Source organism: Hemiscyllium ocellatum, chromosome 10, assembly GCF_020745735.1.
Source record: "Hemiscyllium ocellatum isolate sHemOce1 chromosome 10, sHemOce1.pat.X.cur, whole genome shotgun sequence".
Taxonomy (NCBI): domain Eukaryota; kingdom Metazoa; phylum Chordata; class Chondrichthyes; order Orectolobiformes; family Hemiscylliidae; genus Hemiscyllium; species Hemiscyllium ocellatum.
The window spans coordinates 26674539-26700739 of NC_083410.1; the positions used below are offsets into that span (position 1 = coordinate 26674539).

The 26201-nt window shown below is 41.2% G+C and overlaps 1 protein-coding gene across 1 annotated transcript; it reads left to right on the plus strand.

Moving 5' to 3' along the window:
• The first annotated feature begins 10 nt into the window (after positions 1–10).
• Positions 11–24346, plus strand: LOC132819694 (NLR family CARD domain-containing protein 4-like). Its single transcript, XM_060831354.1, has 9 exons — positions 11–132; positions 6959–7022; positions 9621–9881; positions 11505–13505; positions 14008–14100; positions 18703–18873; positions 19443–19535; positions 21598–21765; positions 22191–24346. Coding segments are annotated over exons 2-9 (3150 nt in total). The 5' UTR covers positions 11–132; positions 6959–7021; the 3' UTR covers positions 22553–24346.
• Positions 24347–26201: the final 1855 nt, after the last annotated feature.

Below are 26201 nucleotides of genomic sequence, written 5' to 3' on the forward strand. Positions count from 1 at the left end.
AGGAGCTTTCTGATCTGACTTGAAGGAGTGGAGAAGGGAGGGACAGAGAGTGGACGGGGTGAGCACATCGGCTGCACGTTGAAAAGGGACAGACCCTGGCTGCCAACTCCGCGGGAACGAGCAGGTCATAAGGTGAGAACTTCTCCTTCAATCACTTCCTGCTTCCCCCCACAAACTTTCCTGAATCACACTGAAACTCATTAAGTAACTCAAACTCTTCCTGAATGCTCGCTGTTTACAGCCGCGTTTTGTTTCTCGCTTGCTAAAGTCAGCACACTGCCGAGAGGCTCCCGCTTTGTTTCTCTCTCTCTCCCCCCGTTTGTCCAACAAGGCAGTTAGATTCAGAGAGTGTTGTGCAGGGTAAACTTCCTCTCCACTCCTTCCCCCCCGCTCTCAGAAATCAGATGGGCCGGCCCTGTTTCCAATTCTGAAAAGCTGGATATAAAACAGCAGTATCCTCAAGGTGGGACCTTCATGAAAATTCTGTGGGAAGGGTGCTCTAGCAAGCTCAGTGCCATATTATTCATTCCTGTGAATTTATGGCCAAATTTTCCTATGAACTTGGGTTGTCAGCGTTCACCTCACTTGCAATTGCCTACAAACATTAACCAAGTTTCAATCATAGAATCCCGACTGTGTGGAAACAGGCCGTTTGGCCCATCGAATTCACCAACCCTCCAAAGAATATCCTACCCAGATTCATTACCTTATTCTATCACTCTACATTTCCCCTGACTAATGTACCTAACCTAGTTAAAAATAATACAACACCAGGTTATAGTCCAACAGGTATATTTGGAAGCACTAGCTTTCATTAGGCAGTGCTCCAACAGCTAGTGCTTCCAAATAAAGCTGTTGGACAATAGTCTGGTGTTGTGTGATTTTTAACTTTGTCCACCCCAGCATCTCCAAATCATCACATGTAACCTAAACATTCCTGAACACTATGAGCAAATTAGCATGGTTAATTCACCTAACCTGCACACCTTTGGATTGTGGGAGGAAACACACGCAGACACAGGGCGATTATGCAAACTTGCCACAGATAGTCATCTGAGGCTGGAATTGAACCCAAGTCCCTGGCACTATGAGACAGCAGTGCTAACTGCTGTGCTGCAGAAATTTCCAGTTATTGAAATATTGGAACAGGAGTACAGCATACATCCCTGCTCCGCCATTCTAGATCCTGGCTGACCATAACCCTCAAAGCCATTTTCCAGTGGCTATGCAAATATCCTTTGATATCATTAATATCTAAAAATTACCAAGTGCTGCCTTGAACTGAGCCAACTATTGAGTTTGCACAGCCCTGGGAATGAGAATTCCAGAGATTCATTGGCGTGTTCATCTCAGTCTTCAAAGGTTTTCTTTTCATTCTGAGCCAGTTCCCTCTGGTTTTAGAACCCACTTTCCCTATCTAGGGGAAACATCCATGCTGCATGTGTCCTCTCCAGCATTCTGTCAGAACTTTGCAGATTTCAATTAGATTATCTCTCAATCTTTGAACTTCTGAAGAATGTAGGCCCAGTTTCCACAATCTCTCCTCATAGGAAAATCCTGCCATTCAGCACTACAAACCGCCGAAATATCATTGCTGTCTAATTCTAGCCTCCTGCATGTCGCTGATTTTAAGTCCTCCACCATTAGTGACTGTGGATTCAGGGTTTTATGCTCTGAATTCCATCCATCACTTTCTCCAGTTCTCCATCTTGCTTTCATCTTTACAGATGCTCTGTTTTTGGTTGTCTGATTGTATATCCCCTCACATGGTTCAGGGTCAAATTCTCTTTGATAATACTCCTGTGAAATGCCTTCAGACATTTGACGGTCAATGGCACTGCATAAGTGGCAAGCTGTTGTTTTAGTTCCGCAGCAACTCTACAGATATGCAGAAAAGTACCGTGGGGCAGCGTGATGGCTCAGCAGTTAGCACCAGTGCAGAGACCTGGGTTTGATTCGAACCTCGGGCGACTGTGTGGGGTTTGCACGTTCTCCCCACGTCTGGATGGGTTTGCTCTGGTTTCCTCCCACAATCCAAAGATATGCAGGTTAGGTGAATTGGCCATGCTAAATTGCTCATAGTGTTCAGGGATGTGTAGGTAAGGTGCATTAGTCAGTGGTTTATTATATTAGGGTAGGGGAATGGGTTTGAGTGGGTTCCTCTTTGGAGGGTTGGTGTGGACTTGTTGGGTCGAAGGGCCTGTTTCCACACTGTAGGGATTCTTTTGATTCTAGATTTAGTCTCTTCAAAGGTCAGCTGGTTGGCAGTTAAGTTAGTTATCTAGGCATTGAAGATGTCTCTCCAACATTTGCAGCTGACATGAGGAACTCTTTTATGCTTTTCCAGATCTCCTTGAAGAGGCAGTTTCCAGTTTTAGGATCTCCAGTGTTCCATTGCAGAGTCCTAATATTTTCCAAGCATCAACCTTTAATTTTTGTTGTGGGAGCCAGGGCAATGATAAAACAAATGTTTAACAGGTTAAAGATGCTCAGTACTGACTTTATATCCAACTTCAGAGGACATTAACTTGGTCCAGACCCCACAAAGAGTGCAGTCAGCCTGAGGTGCTCAAGGCCTCCAAAACAGCCTCTCTTTTGTAAACAGGAAAGTTTTAATCATAGATCATCAGCAATGCCACAATTAGCACTTAATCATTGGGTCAATGTTGAGCACCCATGAACCAAGGCTATCACAGGGATTTCATTCTCTGGGGTTGTGGCTGCCACGAACTCTGACATAGATTGGTGTCAGCAATATCATCATAAAACATCCATTCTGCCAGTCCTGGAATTTCTCCTGAGGTAGGATGAATGAGTTTCCAAACATGAGTGGGCAGAAAGCAATGAAGACATTTTAAAGAATTCTGACTTAGACCATTGTGACCACTATTGGCCAGAGGGGTTAAGAGGGTCGGTGGGACTTGTTGAGGGATACATTTTTGGGAGTCGATTTTGGATGAGTTGCTAATTAGAGAAAATGAAGAATGGGATGTTGAACAAGAGAGCTAGTTATCAACAATGAATCCAAATCTGCTGCCCAAAGTGTGTGTCATATGCATTGTTTGAAAGTGGACCTATAAGCCATGGACTTGAATTCACAACATGTAGCAGTATTCTGGTTGGCTGACTTTCCCAGAGTATCATTGATGGAGCTCAGCAAGATATAAGAGGTCCTTTTAATTGATGTAGCACCATATGTGAATAGAAAGCAACATCATGAGATCAGTGTTCAAACTGTTAGTGATCATGAGCTACACCACCTAAATTTCAATTCATTTCCATTCCAGATCTTGGGAGTGTTTTCAATCTAAGACATTCTAGTGTGCTAAAGCGAGTGAATTATGTTGATCAATTAAATAAACAAGCACTTCCTTGAAATAGAAAGTGGCAACATTGGTGGATCAGGTGATCAAGAAGGCATATTAATGCTTGCCTTTCATCATACGGGGTATTGAATATCAAAGTTGGCAAGTTAAGCTACAGCTGTACAAAACTTTAGTTTGGTTACATTTGGAATATTGCATACAGTTCTGGTCGCTACACTATCAGAAGGTTGTGGACACTTTGGAGAGGGTGCCAAGAAGGTTTACCAGGATGTTCCCTGGTCTGGAGGGTTTGAGTTATGAGGAGAGGTTTTCGCTGGTATGACAGAAGCTGTGGGGCGACCTGACACAGATGGACAATAGATCGGGTGGACAGTCGGAGGCTTTTTCCCAGGGCGGAAGGGTCTACTACAAGAGGGGACAGATTCAAGTGAAGAGAAAGAATGTTTAGGGGAGAAGCGGAGGGAACAATTCTTCACACAAAGGGTGGTGGCTACCCTGGAATTCTTTGCTAATGGAGGTGGTGGAAGGAGGCATGTTAGTTATATTTAAGACTTATCTTAATAAACACATGAACTGGAAGCGTACAGAGGGATAGAACCACATATGGGCAATAAATAACAAATCTAAATAAGGAATAGGAATTGGTGCAGACTTGGTGAGTCTAAGGGCCTGTACTGTGTTGTATCATAGAAGGTTATGAAGTGATCTAATTAAGATTTTAAGGTGATTAAAGGATTTGATTAAGGATAGAGACAAACTATTGACTGATGCAAAGTCTGGAACACGGGTCATTAGCTTAAAATTTGACTTTGGGTATTGATTGATGATATCAGAAAGCATTTTGTCACACAAAGGGTAATAAAATTCTGGTTCTCCTTCCCCATTGAAGAAAATGCTTTTGAAGCTTGGTCAATTGAAAATCCCTGAGATGAAATTGATGGTTCTTAGATAGGGGTATTAAGGATTGCTGAATTAAGGCAGATAGAGTTCAGATAAAGATCACCCTTGTTCCAATTGAATGGCAGAACAGGCTTGAGGTTCTGAGTGACTTATTCCTTAACCTATATTCCTAACCACATTTCAGAATCCTGCTGTACATCTGACTATTTCTAAGGGCCAAGTATGCCCACCATCAGCACTTATTGGTGGCTTTCATGCAATTTTGCAACACAACACTGAAGAAAGTGATCCTACCTCTTGTTCAAATGCAGAATTTATTTAGAATATCTTAGTTAACTCAGATTGTTCACATCTAATGCATCTCTGTCCTTCTCTCCCGGTGTTTTACACATGTTTGCTATCTCCTGTTTTCAGACCCCCGTTGCCACATTGATTGAGATCAGCTAACTGAATAGAGACCAATAATTAAATGTGGAAGTTTACAGACTGTTTCACTAGACTGTATGCAGGGTAAAAAATGAGGTCTGCAGATGCTGGAGATCACAGCTGCAAATGTGTTGCTGGTCAAAGCACAGCAGGCCAGGCAGCATCTCAGGAATAGAGAATTCGACGTTTCGAGCATAAGCCCTTCTGCCTGTCAATATTGTAAAACCTGGGAAAGTCATAAATGTAAACTTTGGAGTTTTTTTCTGAAAATGTTTACAAAGCCATTGAAGAGGCGTGGACTTTTATAAAGACAGAGATATGAATTTTCTGACTGTGGGTCAAGTATCTACCTTTTCAATGTTTTGCCAATGTTTGCAACCCTGTAACTGTTTGCTTTATTTCACAGTGTCTGTTAATTTAGTACAAGGTTTCCTTCTCCATTTGACTGAACCCACTGTAGCCATCTCCAATGAGCTGTCTTTGAGATTTCTAAACAACAGTCAAAGGCTAGATTCGCCAGTCTCTTCTCTTTTTTTTTGTGTCATGTGAAAGAGATGTGCTCATATGATTTTTGTGAAGATGGAAGGCTCATTGGAGAACTAAGCATATGCTTTCTTCAGAATCAAAGAATGGTAAACAAGGTTACACATAGGATGTAAGTTTGCTCGCTGAGCTGTAGCTTAAAAATGTGCTGCTGGAAAAGCGCAGCAGGTCAAGCAGCATCAAAGGAACAGGAGAATCAACGTTTCAGGCATAAGCCCTTCTTCGCTGAGCTGTAGGTTTGATATCCAGAAGTTTCATTACCTGGCGAGGTAACATCATCAGTGGCGACCTGCAAGGGAAGGTTACACATAGCGGAACTAACACCTGGTGCAGGAGATGGTGTCTGAAGTGATACTGCATGTCTGCAGTCAAAACTCACTTGCTCTGATGTTTAACAGGGAACCCACTGAAACTTTGTTGATCAACATGGATGGTACCCTGACTTAACATTCAAATGTTAAGGTGTTTGTGAATTTTATCAATTGTTAGCCTTTATTAATTATTTTCTGATTCACGTTTATAACTTCTAACTTCATGACTCTTTTGTGTAGATGTGAAGAAACAGAAGGTAGAGAAATTCTTAACAGTAGGCACTTACAACACATACATATCGTGCATAATGGATTCTGGGGGGTCTTGCTGACAGGACACTTTCTACTTTGCATTGAAAGGAGAGTAAAAAGTACTAGCAGTTATGATCTGCTATAGATTTGTTCTTTTCCATACCATGTTGCCAGGCATCAGTGGAGTGAACATTCTCAGAAAACATAGATTGAAAGTGACTAAGAACCATATTATCTGCAATGTAGTAGCCACTAGAGAGTTTTGAACATCAGCTGGTAATGGAAGCCCACATGAAAGAAGAAGCTGCCGAGTAAAAGGAGAAAAATACGAAGTAGTTGGCGAGGGAAGTGCATTGTTCAAAAAAAGCTTCAAATCACACATATTACCATAAATGATAAAACAGAAGTTGCATAATGTACCAGTGACTTAACTCTGCTTGCCAAATCCAATGCAGTAAGGCACCATTTGAAGAAAAAAAGTGAAGTTTTGCAGAACCTTGAACTGCAGTTTGTACAGGAAGTGGAAAAACATACGCAAAAGTGGAAATGCATAATGCATCCAAAACCACTGCGATGTTGAAAAGCAGTTTGCTTATATGATCAAGGAAATAAATATAATTGTTTTCAGGGGGGCTGGGCTAGTACCGCTTTTAAAAAATTTTATTTTAAAAGCCAGTGGTCCCATAACCACTTTCACGGGACTCAAAATCTTTGTAAAACCTAATAGTTTTCTGAGAACCCGAGGTTATTAGTTATAGACATGAAATGCTTATATAAAGTTTCAAATACAGAACAGCTTTATTCTATTGGAAAGAAAAAAGACAAATACTTAAATTTGATAATGGAAATTTTATGGAATTTTATTTTATGAAGGATTTTGTGCAGGTTGCATAATATCTCCTTATATCGCTCTGTGTTACTTTTGTTTATCTTAGAAGATTTTACTACAATAAAAGCACTATATTGCAAATATAAATAATTTGTCTTGTTTCCATTATGACTTAACAGTGCATTTACCAACTGAGCTATTTCGAGAGCCTAGTGGAGTTTGTTGTTAGGACTGATGAAGATTCTGAAACTCCAACATTATAATTCAAGAATTAAACATTCCAGTGCATTCCAATGCATTTGATAGTTGGTTAAGAATCAGTTGCGTTGTGATACTTTCAAGCTTACATATTTATTGTCTTATATTTCCAGATACAGCTCTTCTGTCATGACATCATCAAGTTATCAATAGGCCTTCAGTAACCAAGAGAGACCAGTAAGTACTTGTATGCAATGTATCATTCTGACATTAGTTGTAAGGACATCCATTTTTTCAGCTCTGTGCTCATCACTCTTCATTTCCACAATGGTCTTCTCAGAAGATCTCAGAATTAGGAGACCATATTTATGAAGAAGCATGAAGCAATCAGGTTAGTAAGGCACTGAGCCCCCTTTAATATAGTAATGAGGGCTGTCGGACTCCTATGCCCTTTTAGATTCAGAGTACCTCCTTGGTATCTGATTTGGGTGGGATTCCATCTTTCCAGTGGGAGAGTAAAGGACCAGATGGCAGAATCTCAGAATAAGGGATCACCTATTAAAAATAGAGATGAGGAGGAACTTTATTTTCTCAAAAAGCAGTGAATCTATGGAATTCTTTCCGGCAGAGGGCTGTTGAGGATGGGTTGTTAAGTTGGAAATAGACAGATTTTAATCAGTAAGGGAATCAAGAGTTGTAGGGAAAAGGCAGGAAAGTAGTGCAGAGGATAATCAGATCAGACATGACCTCACTGAATGTCAGAGCAGACTTGATGGGCTGAATGGCCTACTTCTGCTCTTACACCTTAAGGTTCAGCTATATGCGATTCTCCACTCTAACACTTCAGACAGTATGAAGTGGAGGTGCGGGTGTTGGACTGGGGTAGGCAAGGTCAGAAGTCACACGACACCAGGTTATAGTCTAACAGATTTATTTGAAATCACAAACTTTTGGAATGCTGCTCCTTTGTCAGGTGAAGTCACTTAATCTGACGGAGGAACAGTGCTCCTTAAGCTTGTGATTTCAAACAAACCTGTTGGATTATAACTGTGACTTCTGTCTTCAGAATAGGTGAATCCTGACAGAATATTTCATCAGTGTATGTTTTGTATCACGGTCCATTCTAAAAATATTATTAGAGTATTGGGTCATCCAATATGTCATTCACCTCATTTGTACATACTCCACAACTGTCTATTACACATGCATACACAGAAAAAATACATATAATTCAGTTTATTTTTGTGCAATTGGTAACCCATTTCGAGGGCTAAAGCAGGTAGCTTGAGTGTGGCCATTTTTCAATGTGCATGACCTACAATGTAGCCTGAAGCATGTGTATGTCATTTTAGGAGAAGAATGGAATTGGATTCACCAACGTCAAAAACAGAGTGTAGGAAACCCTGGGTGTGGTTGAGGACTGAAGCAAGCTGATTCTCTGAATAGTTATCCAGGTTGTTTCAGAAGCTGTTAATGTCACCTCTCGCAATCCCTCAATTCTCAATCCATCTCCTGGCGTCTCAGCCCCTCCCAACTCACCTCCATGGCCACTTACCCAGTATACACATAGGTAGATCACAGGAGCCAAATGAAGATGAACAAAAACAAACTTCAAACAATCTAATGTCCTACATTGTTAAGTAGTGGTGTTTACCTGAGTGTGTGAACATTCCCATTCAGAGAGCCGTTTGTACATCTTCTTCAAATGTCTGTTCAGACTCCACATCAATGTTAACTAATTTTTCATGGCTTATTTAAACTGTCGAACTATGAATTCATAACTCCATGCTCAGATAATCATAGATTTTGAGACTTAGCCAAGCATTCATAATGGAACAATGATGCCTTTGGGAACTATCAATAAAAGTTTTCTATTGAAACCTTACAACCAATTGTTTTACTAATCCACAGCACCTATCAATCAATGCAGTCTAGCGGACTCCTTAACTCTTAGACACAGCTGCAGTAAGTGTTTTAAAGTTTAAAGAACAGAGGATTTAGGTTGTGACAGTTATAAAGCTATTTTCTGCCATTCAAAAACATTTATCTCTATTCCATCAACTCAATACTCCTACGTTGTGGGTGAAGGGCCTCGGCACTAAACTTAAATAGCCCTGCTAAGTTTGAAGTTAAAAATTACACCACACCAGGTTATAGTCCAACAGGTTTATTTGGAAGCACTAGCTTTTGGAGTGCTATTCCTTCATTAGGTGGTTGTGGACACAGAATTTATAGCAAAATTTTACAGTGTGATGTAACTGAAATTATATATTGAAAAAGATCCAGCTTGTTTATTACATATGAAAGAACATGAAACCAACAAGCCCATTCTAAAAGATGAGAGACTTAACAAACAATCCAGGTCTTTTTCAATATATAATTTCAGTTACATCACAATGTTAACTTTGCTATAGATACTGTGTCTTACAATCTTATTCTCCACAACCAACTGATGAAGGAGCAGCGCTCCGAAAGCAAGGATATCCATATGAACCTGTTGGATTATAACCTGGTGTTGTCTGATTTTTAACTTTGTACACCCCAGTCCAACACTGGCATCTCCAAATCACTGCTAAGTTCAGATTTTCTTCCCGTGAGTTAAGCCCTTGTCCCTACCAATAAAATTAGATCAGTCAGAAATGGGACAGGACTTCTGTATTTAGGTCCCTGCTTGTCATTTTTAAAGCTTTGCTGAGACTTCATGACTCCACAAAAGTCCATCTTGAGCAACAATTTGACTGTAACAACTACTAATAGGTTCCACCTCCTACAAATAAGTGCACCGTTTATGTATCCCTTTCTAACCTTGTGCCACCCTTGTCAATCATTTTTCAGTGGATTTCATTCGAGAGAGACGTTCTGAACTGGTTCAAAGAATGGGAAGACAGGTAATCGACCAGATGGTTGATAAACTTTACAGCAAAGGAGTTCTCAACACTGAAGAGAAAGATGTGATTCTTGGAACATTGCTATCGCAGGAAAAAGCCAGGGTAATTCTTGGGTACATTGAGAACAAAGGGACAGCTGCATGCAACCTGTTTTTGGACTATCTCAAGTGCTATGACCAGTATCTCTTTGAGGACCTGAAATGGACAAGTGAGTGAGAGCATATTTTATATGTAAAATTGTGAGTTTAATCTGTCCCTAGTTTCAGCTCTATTTTTATGCTTATTAATTATTTGGTTTTCTTTGGAAAGTGGCATATTGGTAATGTCACTGGATGAGTAACCCCAAACTCTAAGCCAATGCCCAAGCACAAGTTCAAACCTTGTAAGATGAGGGCAGATGATAGTAGTCATGGTGGGCATAGTTTTGGAAGTACCAGTGGAGGCAAACGAGAGAAGACGGGGAATGGGGAAAAGGAAGTGAGGGAAGGCTTGAGTGTTGACAGTGAGCAACAAAATGGTTGCAACACCTCAAAACCTGCAGATGATACTAAACCATGGAGAATAGTGACTTCAAAGGGACACTGACAAATTGACAGGTATCTGGCAGGTGAAATTCAATGCAGAGAAACCTGAGTTAATGCATTTGGGTAGAAGAAACATGGAGAGAAAATACAGTTTCCATGGTACAACATGAGGGGAATGCAGGAGCAGAGAGACCTTGGGGTTGAAGTGCACAAATCTCTGAGGTGGTCAGGCAAATTGAGACACTTATTAAGAAGAATTGTATGGATCCTTGGGTTTAGAAATAGAAGCACAGAGTATAAAAGCAAGGAGATGATGCTGCACTTCGACAAATCAATGGCCAGATCACATTGGAGTGGTATGTTCTGAACACTTTATTTAAAAAAAAGCATGCTAAAGCCCTGGAGAGAGTGCAAAGGATGTTAACTCGAATGATACTACAAATGAGGGATCTTAGATACAAGGAAATATTAGAGCAATTGGACTTATTCTCCTTGGAGCAGAGAAGATTAAGAGATGGCCTTTTTGACATGTTCAAAATAAGGAACAATTTTGACAAATTTTAGAACATCTCATCCCTGCTATTTCCTTTGTACAACTAACTGAGTCATATCCTGTATATTTGCCATAGCTTTCACAACCTTGGTTTAACTCTGAGCCGAACTTCTGACCTCACATCCCAGTGTATTACAAAGCCGTCCTCCTTTCAGCTCTCTAACACATCCGTGGCTACCTTTCCCACCAATCTTCAGCAGTAAAATAACCATATTCAAAGTAACAATTGGCATTTGTGATGCATCACCCATCATCTTTCTCAATGTGTCTACGCCATTTGAGACAGTGGACTACTCCATCCTTCTGTAATGCCTTCTATCCATTGTCCAGTGGGAAGGGACTCTCCCCACCTATTTTGACTTTTTTCCAGGGGAGCCAAGAGAATTTCCTGCACTGGTCTCTCTCCCTGTCCCAGACCTTGACAGATGAATGATCCTCCCTGTCTATTTTGCAACTCTGAATTCAGCCTTTTCCATATTACCTGTAATGCCCATCTAAACGTTTAGAAGGAATTACTCTATACACCAGTATCCTAAATGAATTTGGGCAAATCAGCTTCATCAGTGCAACATTTTTAGCAAACACAAGAATCATTTGCTATAAACATTGAAAGAAGCAATTTTCATTAATGTATGTGGAATGTCACTGCACATAGAAAACAAAGTAAATCTTTCCTTATTATTTTACAATGTACTCTAATTGCCTGCAAACAAAGTAAAACTTCAGTTAATCTTTTCCATTTTTGTCTCTGAAGATGTTCAAACATACACAGAGAAGGACGTTGAAATGATTGCTGAAGATTTACGGAGACTTTATCTATCTTCAGCTTTTCAAAAGTTCCATCCCCTTGGTGAGGAAATAGACATCATTTTTGATCTGGAAACCACTTTCTCAGATGCTGTGTTCTGGAAAAAAAACACAAGCAACCGCATAATAGACCAACTACAATTCCAGGACCTTCTGGGTGAACTGAAAGACTTAACAGTGATTGAAGGTGAAGCTGGAAAAGGCAAAACAACTGTTCTGAAGAGAATCGCATCTCTCTGGGCTTCCAGGAAACACTCCTCACTCAATGGTTTTAAATTAGTTTTCTTTATTAGCCTCAGAAGTATGCAGAAGGGACTGTATGAAAGCATCTGTGAACAGCTGCTTAGGGAACCGTATGGCCTGGATAATGCAACATTCATGAAAATCATAGAGACGCTGGAGCGAAAAGTGCTCTTTTGCTTGGATGGTTTTGATGAATTTAAGCCCCGCGATTACCCCGAGACTGCTAGGCTCTTCACAAAGAATGCCCAGTACAAGCACTCTGTGGTTTTAACAACACGAACTGAGACCCTGAGTCAGGTTCGAAGCTACGCCGATCTCCTGGTGAAAATAGGAGACCTAAGTTACAGCAGCGCACAAATGCTGATTGAAAATGTCCTTGAGGAATACTTGGCCAACAATTTATTGATTCAACTTGAGCAATCGAGTACTATGAAGGAGATGATGAAGACTCCACTCTTTGTAGTGATCGCGTGTGCCATTCAGATGGGAGATGATGACTTCATTCCAAAGACACAAACAGCATTGTTCCAAACCTTGCACAAGCTAATGATCAATAAAAATCAATACAAAACCAGGGACTTGCCAGAAGAATTTTTCATTGAGAGCATAAAACATTGTGGAGACTTGGCTTTGGATGGAATCTTTAAGTCCAAGTTCGATTTTACCATAGAGGACTTGTCTTCTCAGAAAGAGGAAAGGCTGCTGTTAGCAGCAGGCCTCCTGAATAAGTATGGTGCCCAGAGACTGAAACCAGTTTACCGATTCTTTCACAAATCCTTTCAGGAGTACACTGCAGGCAGGAGGCTACACGAACTGATAACATCGAACTCAGCAACAGAGGTTTCCAAAGGGCAGATGTATTTGCAGAAAATAAGGACTATCTCAGACATCACCTTCAAATACCAGAATCTGCTTCTGTATACATGTGGATCATCCAAAGATGCTGCTGCTGAAGTAATCAAGCACATTGTAAGCGTTAAGGACCACGGAACACTTCTGCAGTTCCTTGATGACAATGAAGAGGGTGTGAATGTAGAAACCCGCATGCAAAGTTCAGAGGAAGTAGAGAGACTTAAACTCCTAAATATAAACACTCTTGTTGAGCGTGGCCTGACATTTATCTATGAAAGTCGATCTGAATCTGCCCTGGCTGCAGAGTTTGAAACTTTCCTGCAGGACAAAACACTCCATATCAATTCCCATTTTATACCAGATTACCTCTTCTACTTTTTTGAACATTTGCCAATCTGTTTAAGAGCTTTAAGTCTAATTAAACTTGAGTTTTTTGGAAACTCTGCTTCTTCGAGTGTAAATGAAATGAAGAAAACTGAGAGTGAAGATCAAGTGCAGAATGTAACTCAGGCACTCATACCCGAGCCTGCTATTAAACTCTTCTATGAAACACCCTGGAATCAATCCTTTAACACACTGCAAATCACTTTGAGAGATTTTCCAGGATTAAAACCAAGGGAGATCAAATGCATTGGTAAAATCTGTTGCTCTGCTTCATCTTTAGTTTTATATATAAGCAAGAGTGCGGGAATTACAGGAAAACTTCATAAAATTCTGAGTACATGTGCACGGAATGTTCAGGATCTGGTGATTGAATCCACACCATTAACAGAGAAAGATGAACAACAAATAGTAAAGATGACTCAATTAAAGACATTGCACCTGACTGATCTCCAAACAGAGCAAAGAAATGGTAAGTCCACAGAAAGGTGGTTATTGCACTGATACTAATGCATGTCTGGGTATAGATCCAAGGGTACTAGCAATTCTGCTTCCTTTAGAAGTGACTATTCTTAATGTTCCTGTTTCAGTAAAGCATTCCAATTATTGAGCATTCTTCCCTATTCCAATATCCATGTGTGAGCACTTTGCAGCAAGTATCTGATCATAAATAGGAATAGGTTTAGGATGCAGTTACAGCAAGATGTTTTTCCCCTTAATAACTTAAGAATATCCATGAACATCTAGTTTGCAAATTGCAAACTGCAAAGTTACTTTCTAGATACTGTATATGACAATGTAAATACCAGTTGGCTGAAATGTAAATGATAGAATTGATTTTATTCATTTGATCTTCGATATTAATTATTAACTATTGTAGCTTATAAGTAATTTGAGTGTAAGAAAGGCATAAGATAAAGTATCTGCACTATTGGAAATATTTCTTATATTTTTCTTCTCACTTTCTCTTTCAGGAGGATTCATTTATGGGATACATTGTTTGAAAAACATTGAAAAACTAGTACTAGAAAATGTGAAAATGAATGATGGTGACATTAAAAAAATAGGTATGTTTTTTTAGAATTGGTTTGAATGATATATGGATTATTTTGCAGTTATCCTGCCCATTAGTTTTAGTGCTGTTTGCCAGTTCAAAACTTTATTTTTAAAATCAAATGTGATGTGTCACAATAGAATAGTCAACAATGACCCAGTTTTGCATGTGCTAGATATTACAACTGTCAAGAAATACTATATCATTCAAAATGTCAAAAGTTGGCACTCCCAGGCTATCTTGTCTGTCTCTGGAAGAGACACCATTCATGTACACAGCTGGTATCAAACTATCTCAGAATGAGCACACGAGTGGTGTTTGTCAATAGGTCATGTTTATCAGTCTATTAATTGTGGAATGAACTCCTAGCTGATGCATAAGAACAGGTTAAACCTGTGTTAGTTCTTCTCAATCAAACAGAATAAGTCCAATTGTCAAATAATGTCTGCAGTTCCTTCCTACATATAACTCATTAGCGACTTAAAAGATGTTTCAACGTGATTTAATTGCACATCATTTTCTATGGAATAGTTGTGGAGGAGAAAGTGAGGACTGCACCTTCAGCAGTCAGCTGGAGGTCAGAGTTGAGAGTGTGGTGCTGGAAAAGCACAGCATGTCAGGCTGCATTCGAGGAGCAGGAGAATCGACATATTATGCCCAAAACGTTGATTCTCCTGCTCCTCGGATGCTGCCTCAACTATGGAATAATTGTGACAAGATTTGGTGTGTTTATTATACAAGATGCAATCTACAAAGCTGTAGATAGCAGCATAAAGTGGTGAAATCCGATGTGATTTGATGACATTGAGACCTACCTAACAGTAGAGCAACAGCAAAATGCAATAGATCTTTTGTTGAAGTCAGAAATCACAATGTAGATCACACTGAAAAAAGCCAAGGCTTTCAGCCAGTTAGCCTGCTGCTTTGACAAACTACATTTTCTGCTCTATCATTCTTAACATTCCATCAGTTTGAGACAGACATTGAAAAAAAAGTAGAAGAGAGGGGCAGGAGTTGGCCAGTCTGCCCTCTTGAGTCTGCTCCACCACCCCACCATGATCATGCCCAATCATCCAACTCAACAGCCTGTTCCTGCTTTGCCCCAATATTCTTTGTTCCCCTTTGCTCCAAATGTTATATCCGACTCCTCCCTAAGTATCAAGTATCCATTTCAAGTACTTCCACAATTCCATTCTTTAGCCTTTTGTTAGTTTCACAGGAAACAATCCCAGACTATCACAGCAGCAAGATACCAGTGATAGGGTAAAATGGACAACGTAGGGTCAGCATTGATTCAACCTACTTCTTGAACTTTCTTTCTAATGCATTCCTGGTAGTGGATCTGATGTTACCATTTTGATACTTTTGTGAAAAGTTAAAGTGATACACTTACTTGTGTCCCATGAGCATCTGATCTTTTTCGATCTATCTCTCCCATCATAACCTAACTTGTATAAAATTATATTATGCTTTAGATCTGCTGGAGACTGACTGAGATGTGCAGTTAAAATCATTGCCAGTCTTAACTACTGAGCCTGGGCTGCATTTCCACAGATTCCGGTCTTAACCCATTTTTGCAAGCCCCAAAGAGGCACCCACCTGAACGCAATGGGTCCTTCTTTAAAGGTGCATATTGGGCTCCAATTGCAATAATTAGGATCTGATTGCAAACTAAACTGAAGCAGCAGCAACATCATTGTAGATGGGCAGCACGATGGCACAGTGGTTAGCACTGCTGCCTCACAGCACCAGAGACCCGGGTTCAGTTCCCGCCTCCGGTGACTGACTGACTGTGTGGAGTTTGTACATTCTCCCCGTGTCTGCGTGGGTTTCCTCCGGGTGCTCCGGTTTCCTCCCATAATCCAAAGATGTGCAGCTTAGGTGAATTGGCCATGCTAAATTACCCGTAGTGTTAGGTGAAGGGGTAAATGTAAGGGAATGGGGCTGGGTGGATTGCGCTTCAGTGGGTCAGTGTGGACTTGTTGGGCCGAAGGGCCTGTTTCCACACTGTAAGTAATCTAATCTAATCCTGCCACCTGCCACCTGCTGTTATCAGCTGTGAAAGATTCAGGAAAGTCAATATGGATTATTGTTCAATTCAATTCAAGTCAGGGAATTGAAATTTTACAGGCCGTGCAATGCCAAGATCAGGTTGGTTGATCATTGGCCTCAGCTCTTGTTTGATTATGTTTTTGGATAGTTTCTTTGGGTTCTGAGCAGACCTCAGGGCAGACTTCTTAGTAATGATTAAATAAAGCTTCTTGCTACACTGTAAAAGATGCTGAAGCTCAGGAATAGTATACTGTTCTCGACCACATTGTCTTTTTCTAGTGTCAGGCAGAGAGGAAGTTGTCGAGTGGGGGAGCCGTTGTTTACGAAGGAAGTTGAATCTCTTGTCAAGAGGAAGAAGAAGGCTTATGTTAGGATGAGATGTGAAGGCTCAGTTAGGGTGCTTGAGGGTTACAAGGTAGCCAGGAAAGACCTAAACAGAGAGCTAAGAAGAGCCAGGAGGGAACATGAGAAGTCTTTGGCAATTAGGATCAAGGAAAACCATAAGGCTTTTTGTAGGTATATCAGGAATACAAGAATGACTACAGTAAGATTAGGGCCAATCAAGCACAGTAGTGGGAAGTTATGTGTGGAGTCAGAGGAGATAGGAGAAGTGCTAAATGAATACCTTTCGTCAGTATTGACACTAGGAAAAGACAATGTGGTCGAGGACAATACTGAGATACAGGCTACTAGATTAAATGGGATTGAGGTGCACAAGGAGGAGGTGTTAAAAATTCTGGAAAGTGTAAAAATAGACAAGTCCCCTAGGCCGGCTGGGATTTATCCTAGGATTCTCTGGGAAGCCAGGGAGGAGATACCGAACCTTTGGCTTTGATCTTTATGTCATCATTGTCTACAGGAATAGTGCCAGAAGGCTGGAGGATAGCAAACGTTGTCCCCTTGTTCAAGAAGGGGAGTAGAGACAACCCTGGGAATTATAGACCTGCAAGCCTTACTTCGGTTGTGGGTAAGGTGTTGGAAAGGGTTACAAGAGATAGGAGTTATAATCATCTAGAAAAGAATAACTTGATTAGGGATAGTCAACACGATTTTGTGAAGAGTAGGTCGTGCCTCACAAACCTTTTTGAGTACTTTGAGAAGGCGACCAAATAAGTGGATGAGGGTGAAGCAGTTGATGTGGTGTATATGGACTTCAATAGGCGTTTGATACGGTTCCCTACAGTAGGCTAATGCACAAAATACGGAGGCATGGGATTGAGGGTGATTTAGTGGCTTGGATCAGAAATTGGCAAGCTGAAAGAAGACAGAGTGGTGGTTGATGGGAAATGTTCATCCTAGAATTCAGTTATTAGTGGGGTACCGCAAGGATTTGTTTTGGGCCACTGTTGTTTGTCATTTTTACAAATGACCTAAATGAGGGCATAGAACGATGGGTTAGTAAATTTGCAAATGACACTAAGGTCGGTAGAGTTGTGGATAGTGACGAAGGATGTTGTAAGTTATAGAGAGACATAGATAAGCTGCAGAGCTGGGCTGAGAGGTGGGAAATGGAGTTTAATGCGGAAAAGTGTGAGGTGATTCACTTTGGTAGGAGTAACAGGAATGCAGAGTACTGGCTAATGGTAAGATTCTTGCTAGTGTAGATGAGCAGAGAGATCTCAACGTCCAGTTATATAGATCCTTGAAAGATGCCACCCAGGTTGATAGGGTTGTTCAGAAGGCATACGGTGTGTTAGCTTTTATCGGTAGAGGAATTGAGTTTCAGAACCATGAGATTATGCTGCAGCTGTACAAAACTCTGGTGCAGCCACATTTGTAGTATTGCACACAGTTCTGGTCACTGCATTATAAGAAGGATGTGGGATCTTCAGAAAGGGTTCAGAGGAGATTTACTAGGATGTTGCCTGGTGTGGAAGGAAGGTCTTATGAGGAAAGGCTGAGGGAATTGAGGCTGTTTTCATTAGGTTGAGAGGTGACTTAATTGAGACATATAAGATTATCAGAGGATTAGATAGGTTGGGCAGTGAGAGCCTTTTTCCTCGGATGGCGATGGCTAGCATGAGGGGACATAGCTTTAAATTGAGGGCTGATAGTTATAGGACAGATGTCAAAGGTAGTTTCTTTACTCCGAGAGTAGTAGAGGCATGGAATGCACTGCCTGCAACAGTAGTAAATTTGCTAACTTTAAGGGCATTTAAATGGTCATTGGATAGGAATTTGGATGAGAATGGTATAGTGTAGGTTAGATGGGCTTCAGATTAGTTCCATATGTTGGCGCAACATTGAGGGCTGAAGGGCCTGTACTGCACTGTAATGTTCCATGTGCAATGTTTTATGCAGGCTCTACCATGTCCAACATTTTGACAAGGCTCATCTACATAAGCATCACAACCTACCATTTCAGCTTCTTCTTGCAGTATTCACATGCAATGTGAGAACTGAGGCTTATAAGTTGGGCTGTTAATATTGAAAATGTTTTTTGTAGAAATAAATTGAGAAAAAAGGGATTGTTCAATTACAGGCAGTTTTACAGTTGTCTTTTGCTTGCATGGTGTTGTTTCTTCTTTACTTTGTATTTTCCTTTTTCTTAACACAAAACCAGCCGAAAGCCTGAAGAACTTCAGCAATATCTCAGTGTTCCATCTATCCCAGCTGACAGGACTTGGCAATGGAATCGAGCAACTTGTCACTGAATTAAGCAGTGGCATCTGCAGCCTCCATGAAATTAAACTGGCCAGCTGCTGTCTGACAGGAAGTGCCATCAGAACACTTGGTATTTATATATACTTTTAATCCTTTCATGAGGTGGGGCATTTGTTGCCCATCTCTAACTGTATCAGTGAACCAGCTGGGTCTTTACAACAATCGATAGTTGTTTCAAAGTTGCCATTACTGAGACTAGCTTTCAATTCCAGATTTTATTGAATTTAAATTCCACCAACTGCCAAGGTAATTGGTCCGTTGGCATCACCACTATATCACACTATCTGCTGTTATTGCATTTCCCAACCTATTTCTGTACTGCCCTTCAAAGAAGACTGACTAGAGGAACTCCAGAGGCTTTCACTTCAACCTCATCTTTTAATACCATCCTCCTCTCCTTAAATTGGCAGCTCTGACTGGGTACAGCAGCATTCTCACTGCATGGGTCGTGACCATTCTCCAGGTGTTAACCTGCAAAGTAAAAGGCAATATTTTCTGTAGATTTCCTTTGACTGAACGGCAGTAGACAATGTAAATGAAATTGGGCAGAGAGCTATTTAGCCAACTCCCTACAATATAAATTGTTCTTCTTTTGTGGAAGATATTCTGTTCATTGTTATTGCATTCTCTCTTGTGCAGCTCAAAACCTGCACAAGTTGGAAAAGTTGGAAGTCCTTGATCTATCAGGAAATAACCTCGAAGAGGAAGCCATTGATGCAGTCACTGTACTAGGTAAGCAAGACGATTAATTTGTCACAGTTTTAATTTGGTGGCTAATTGCCTGTGATATTAATCACAGATGAGTCTAAGAGTCAGGAATGGCCCAGATGGTCAGCGTTCCAGATAATCAATGGTTGGACATACCCTGAAAGGTACACATCCAGACTTCTCGGAGATGATGTCGCCTGATGATGTAATAATTGCCCAGGAAGTTTAAACTTCTGTTGGACAATTATATGGGGTCTGAAGTCTCCAAAGAAGTTCCAGCTCTTGAGTTGAAAGTTTTGGAAAGTTCTGATGTACTCGCCTTAACAGTAAGCTAGGAAATGTTAGAAGGTTTAAAACTCCAAGTTAACTATAAAATTAGCTCTTGGACTAAACTCTCAGACTCCTCCCCCTTTCCCCTCGCCCAATTACTCACACTGATCCTTCCCATCATTCACACTGACCCTCCCTAATCACTTATATTGAAAGCTAATCACTCACACTGACTCCCCAATCACTCTTAGCCAACACCTCATTTCCCCCCCAACCCCCGTCACACAAACTTACCCGAACACTCACATCAATCCCACTGGACAATCCCCACAGGCACCTAAACACTACCCATTCCACATCTTGGTCAGTCGTCCTGTAGACACGAAACCCAACTGACCCCAGTCCTCTCCGTCCTACTCCAAACACCCACCCACCTCCTCTCCAACTACAGACACTCAACTCTACCTGCCGACTCCTCCCAAATAGACCAACTGACCCACTACACTACCTGATACTTCCCTATTGTAGACACCCATGCATCGAAGCCAAAGACTTGACCATTCCCTAACGCCTGATCCACTTTACCCTCCCACCCATTTACTTGTCATGCTACCCTCTCCCCTCATGCTACCCTCTCACCCTTTTCACCTGCCACCTTTCATCTTCTCCAGCCCATTTGACATATTATCTCTATACCCATCTGACATTTCATCCATTTATCCACCCAGCTACAGCTGACCCCCTTACCCACTTACGTGGCAAATGATTCTCTCATCTACCAGGCAGCTGATCCCCTTACCCACCAGGCACCCTTCCAATGTACCCATCTGCCACTCTGTCCACTAAGCTATCTGGCACCAACTGGTATGCTAATGTGTTTGCCACTTGGCACCTTTCATCCTCATCCACTTGCCATACTTCCCCTTACCTACTTGCAACCTAACACTCACCAGCTGCCACTTTACCCCTTTACTCACCTGGCACCTTAACCATTAATCCACTTTGCACCCTACCCCTAACCCACCAACCACATTACTCCCTCACCCACTTTCTCACACACACCAATTCTCTCAGTAGCTGTTAAAGTGGCTTTGAGGCCTTACTGGAATATGGCAGCTCATGCCATTAAAAAGGAGTGTTCCTTGGCCACCAACACTGATCTTGGAATTGGTGGATTCCTTGTTGCTTTCCTACAATGGAAGGATCTGGACACAGGTCAGATTGAGAAGTCTAGTTGCAAAAATCACTGATAGGGAAGTGAGCAATCTTTCGTGAGATTATTGCTAGTCATATCCGTTGCAATGGTAATCAGAAGACCTGGGCTCTTGTTGTTTAACTGAGTTTACTTAAAGCTTTTATTTGTTTAAAGCCCAAGCGCAGCTTCTTCATATAGGAAGTGGTCAAAATAGACTTATCTTGAGGTCAACTGGAGACTACTTTAGAATTACAGTATCATAGACTAGTGCTACACAGGAGGAGACCATTCAGCCCATTGAACCTGTTTTGTCTCCTTTGAAGAACACTCCAGTTAGTCCCACTTTCCACTCCTTTGCCATATAAATGCGGACTGAAAGTTTTCAAGATATTTAGCTGCTTGTGAACTTCTGACTCAAACCATTGGAGAGAAGCTGTGTCATGAAAGCAAGCAGGAAATCATCAAAATATTTCCTTTCTTTCTGTTTTTTTTAATTCAGATTATTAATAATGCATAGATTGATGTCTTGAGGTGTGATACCTGAAATGTACAAGATGGATGAAATGTTTTTCTGGATAGGAGATTTGTGACATAATCGTAACTATTCTTTTCTTCCTGCAGTTGATCAGCTAACAGTGGTACTGGGTTTAAAGGTGCTGATGCTGCCTTTTGGGTCCAACGTCAATACTTGTTTTGAACAACTGGTGAACCAACTCAAAAGCCTAACCAATATGACCAAGTTAGGTCTGCAGAAATGGAATCTGAACGATAAGGACCTTTTGATACTGAGTGAGTTAACTATGCATTACCTAAGTTCCTGTCACAATTTTTCAAGACGTAAACTGGTGTGTGTTATGAATCAATGTCAAAAAAAGCCTCAAATGTTGAAAGAGCTAGTACGATAATTGTTAACTAAAGTAAATAGCGTTCCAGTGCTTTGTGCTTTGGCAGTATGAATGGTGAAGCAATTAAAATGGGGAATTTATAAGAGGCCAAAATTGGAGAAGTGCCGATGTCTCAAAGGGTTATAGTGCTAGGAAGAGGCTGTAAAGATTGGCTGAGGCCATGGTGGGATCTGAGAGCAAGGAGGAGAATTTTAAAATTGAGGCATTGCTGAACGAGAAGCCAGTGTATGTCATTATTATCTATTTGGTTTTAGATGACCAGTAGGTTTCTGACTTTACCTTCTACATTTTAAAATTTATTTTGCTTAGCTTCTCTGGTAACCAGTGGACATCTGGAAAACCTTCAGTGCTTGGACCTTGCACAGAATTTGGTGACGACCAAAGGCTGGATAGCATTTTTTGAAGCCCTGAGAACAAATGAAACTGGAAGTCTTTACAAGTTGACATCACTGGATTTTAGCAGCCAAGTGGAACTATATCCTGAAGCATTCATGGTGAAAGAATTCGTCCAGTGGATAGTAAAGCTACATTTTATTCATGAAGTTATTCTGATCAATTGGATGTTTGATGAAAATGATCTGAATATGATTAAGAATGCAAAAGCAGCTCAAAAGCGAGAGTTTCAATTAAAGCTTTCAGACACATCCAAAGGCTTTGCGGGATTTGTCTGAAAGCCAAGTGCTAGCAAATGGGACTAGACTAGGCTAGGATATCTGGTCGGCATGAACAGGTTGGACTGAAGGGTCTGTTTCCATGCTATATACATCTCCAATGTCTGTAAGAGATTGGTGTTCAGCAAGTAGAGTTGAAGCATCCTTGAATTTTATTCAAATTGTAAAATATTTCATTGAAAAAAAACTGCAGTATTTTTGTAATTAAAATTTGGGTTTTATATGCAAAATAAATGATGGGGCCTTATTAGACCTTAGGAACACAGGAAAAAACATGGAAACATTTAGAAATTCAAGTATGTTGAGACATTTCATTACAATGTGATTGATCTGCATTAAACTCATTCTGCTTTGCCCTTAGTAGTTTGTATAACAAAAATCCCAATCTTGTAACCTCAAATGTACTGGCCTCATCAGATTTTTGAGGGACAGATTTCCTAATTACCAGTACCCTTTGTGTGAAGTAGTGTAGCCAAATATCAACTCTGAATGAGCCAGCTCCAATTTTAAAATTCTCCCCTTTGTTTTAGATGGTTTCTTCCCGAACAGAACTGAAATGATTTCTCTCTTTCTATACTCTCAATTCCTTCAAATTTAATCATCTGAACTCAAGCAATTAAAAATCCCTTTAATATAATTTGTTCTGAGTGAATGTGAGCAATGCTTCAAATCCATATTGTGCATGTGATGTGGTTCGGAGTTCCAACAGTACATTGAATTTTCCTGGATGCAATATTAACAAAATATTGATCAGAGAATATCATCCCATTTTAATAGAATGGCAAAGGAAAACCGGCAAGCCACTCTTGCAGGGTTTTTGTTCCCTACAATTAGGAACTTTACAAAAGCCTTTGGGGATGATTGGAACTATTAGACACTGTTGGATAAGAGATGGGCCAATTTCATTGGGAGGCCTGTGTAAATAAGTGTATAGTGAGACAGATTGCCTTTATCCTGGAGCCAATTTTCACTGCCATGTAAACACTGTGATGAAATAAAAACAGTAAGTCCTGGAAATACTTACAACATCTAGTAACATCCATGCAGAGAGATGCTGCCAGAGCTGTTGAGTATTTCCAGCAGTTTTGTCATTTTGATTTTAGATTTCTGACATTCACAATATCTTGTTTTTTAACAATGTGAAACAGCATGGCAGCATCAAGGTCTTCACAGAACTGAAGGTCAGTGACTTGTTACCATAGGCAGGAGATCTCAATGATCATGATGGGAATTTGTATATCAGTCCTCAAATGCAATATAGCAGGGAGTATAGAAGCAGGCAGCAGAACTGGGACTGTACAGGTGGAGTTGGAGCTGGAAATAGAAGAGGCAGTGAACTGCTGCAGAGTATACTGTGCATCAATGCTTCAATGACATGAGGTGCAATTATGTTTTTGAAGCAATTGCCAGTGTGCTTAAAATGGCACTGATTTTCCAAGACTCCATTTGTACTGCATAATTGTAAACATTTCTTTCTCTATGGAACCAGTGCAATCAGGCAGTTTGACACAGTATAATTGATTCTCTGCTGGCATAATGGTCAGTATGGACTGGTCAGACTGAAGGACCTGTATCTGTGCTGTATGATGTGAAAAGATAGTGCCTGGGTCTACTAAAAAGTAATAAACTACTGCAGCTTTTCTAGTAAAAATTGTATTTTTAATAAGCATTCATTCTTGAATAACCTGATATTAATGAACTAAAAGTGATTTTTAAAAGGACGATACCAAACCATGTATTAGTTTAATTTATGTATGCTGGAAGGTGCTTTATAAATTAAACGTTTTAATTTTTCAGGAGCTATCTGGTATTGCCTTTTTACAAATAGAAACATACTCAATTTGAAGAGATTACTTGAAATGCATAATTGTTGGAAACCGGCAATATCTGGGGATGTAATTTTGAGTTCCAAGAGAGCAACATTGGATTCAAAACATTAACTTCATTTCTTTCTCTGCAGATGCTACCAGATCTGCTGAACTTCTCCACACTCTGCTTTTATTTCAGATCTCCAGCATATACAATATTTTACTTTTGTATTTGGGGCTGGTTAGTTTTACAGTCAAGCCCAGGTTCCAGGCTGATGCGATGTATAATCAACTTTAAAGATGTGGGAAACATTGGCCTGGATTTTCTGTTGGTCAAGCAGTTGTTTTGTCAATGAAGATAGGAGTTGGGCATGGAGACCCTGCAAATCTCCCATCATGGCAGCCCCCAAATAAACTGCCCATGAAATTGACTTTGCCACGAGGTAATTCCTCTACACTTGGAAACCTCTGAAAGTCTCCATTTAAGTCAGAGATTTTAGATGGTTCTGATTACATAAAATGGTTACTCAGAAAATGTTAGACTATTGAATACATAGTCTAACTCAGGAGTAGCTATTAAACTGATTCCTTACTTAACCTCACCCTCCACACACAAATACAACTACATCTTCTTCAGATCGCTTACAGGCATCCTAGACCCTAACAAGACAACCCCAGCCTTAAACCTAGGACCCAACCTAACCCCTCTCTGTTTACCCCGACCCCCACCCAGGACCTGATTCCCTTCCCCCACTCCTCCCTGCCAGACTGGCAGAGACCCTCTACCACTGGACCTGACCGTATGATGCCCCCACGCCATCCATCGCCTGACCCTCTCATTCCCTGTCAGATCCAACCTGACAAATCCCCTTCCTCTGATGGACTTGACCTAACACCTCTTTCCTCCTGCCAGACCCAACCCAGCAAACCCTTCTCCCTGCCGGACCCGACCTGGCCTCCCCCACCCACCACCCATGCACCCCACAGAACCTGACCTGACTGGGGAACAGTTCCCTAAAAGAACCCACTCTGACCCAACACACCACCGCCCCCACCCAACCATAACATTCCCAACCACCCTCTCCTCACACCGCAGAACCGGATTTCTCCCACCCACTCCAACCTCTGCTTAATGCGGCGTCACTTGTCGCTTTGCACTTTGCCACCCTTTCTGCATGGCATCCAACACACGTGAGAGAAAGTCAGGACTGCAGATGGTGGAGGTTAGAGTAGAAAGTGTGGTGCTGGAAAAGCACAGCAGGTCAGGCAGCATCCAAGGTCCAGGAGAGAAATGTTGATTCTCCTGCTTCTCGGATGCTGCCTGACCTGCTGTGCTAGCACCGCACTTTTCGACTTTGATCTTATACACCTGCCACATTACCCTCCCCATCCAACTGGCATCTTAACCAGATGGTCCCCTGCTCCCCACTTGTCTGGTATCATCCCCTCTACTCATCTTAACCCTGGCACCCTCGCCAGCTATTTCCCCCCCCCCCCCCGCCCCCCCCCCAACACCTGGCTGACTCTCCTTTCAGGACCCTGACATTACAATGACCTTGTGTAGCTACAGTTTGACAGCAGCTGTCAATGCGGCTCTAGCATCCTTACTCGATGTTGGAACAAGGCAGCTGCCTCCTGTGAAGACGGGCGTGGTCTTCCTTCCTCTGTCAGATCGGATATGGCCCCACCCCCGCCCAGCCTGCATTCTGGGGGTGCCATGAAGCTCAATCCCCTCAGAAATGAGAAGCTCTCTCCTTTTCACACACAAAAAAATATGGAGTGAGGCTGCGTGAGATTGCCACTCCCCGGAATATCCGGCTCTGTGATCTGTGTTCCTCACT

Excerpts from the sequence above, each read along its gene's own strand:
- LOC132819694 (XM_060831354.1), top strand. Across the intron at positions 13,506-14,007 it reads CCAAACAGAGCAAAGAAATG|GAGGATTCATTTATGGGATA; the intron begins GTAAGTCCACAG and ends TTTCTCTTTCAG. Across the intron at positions 18,874-19,442 it reads AAGTGCCATCAGAACACTTG|CTCAAAACCTGCACAAGTTG; the intron begins GTATTTATATAT and ends TCTCTTGTGCAG.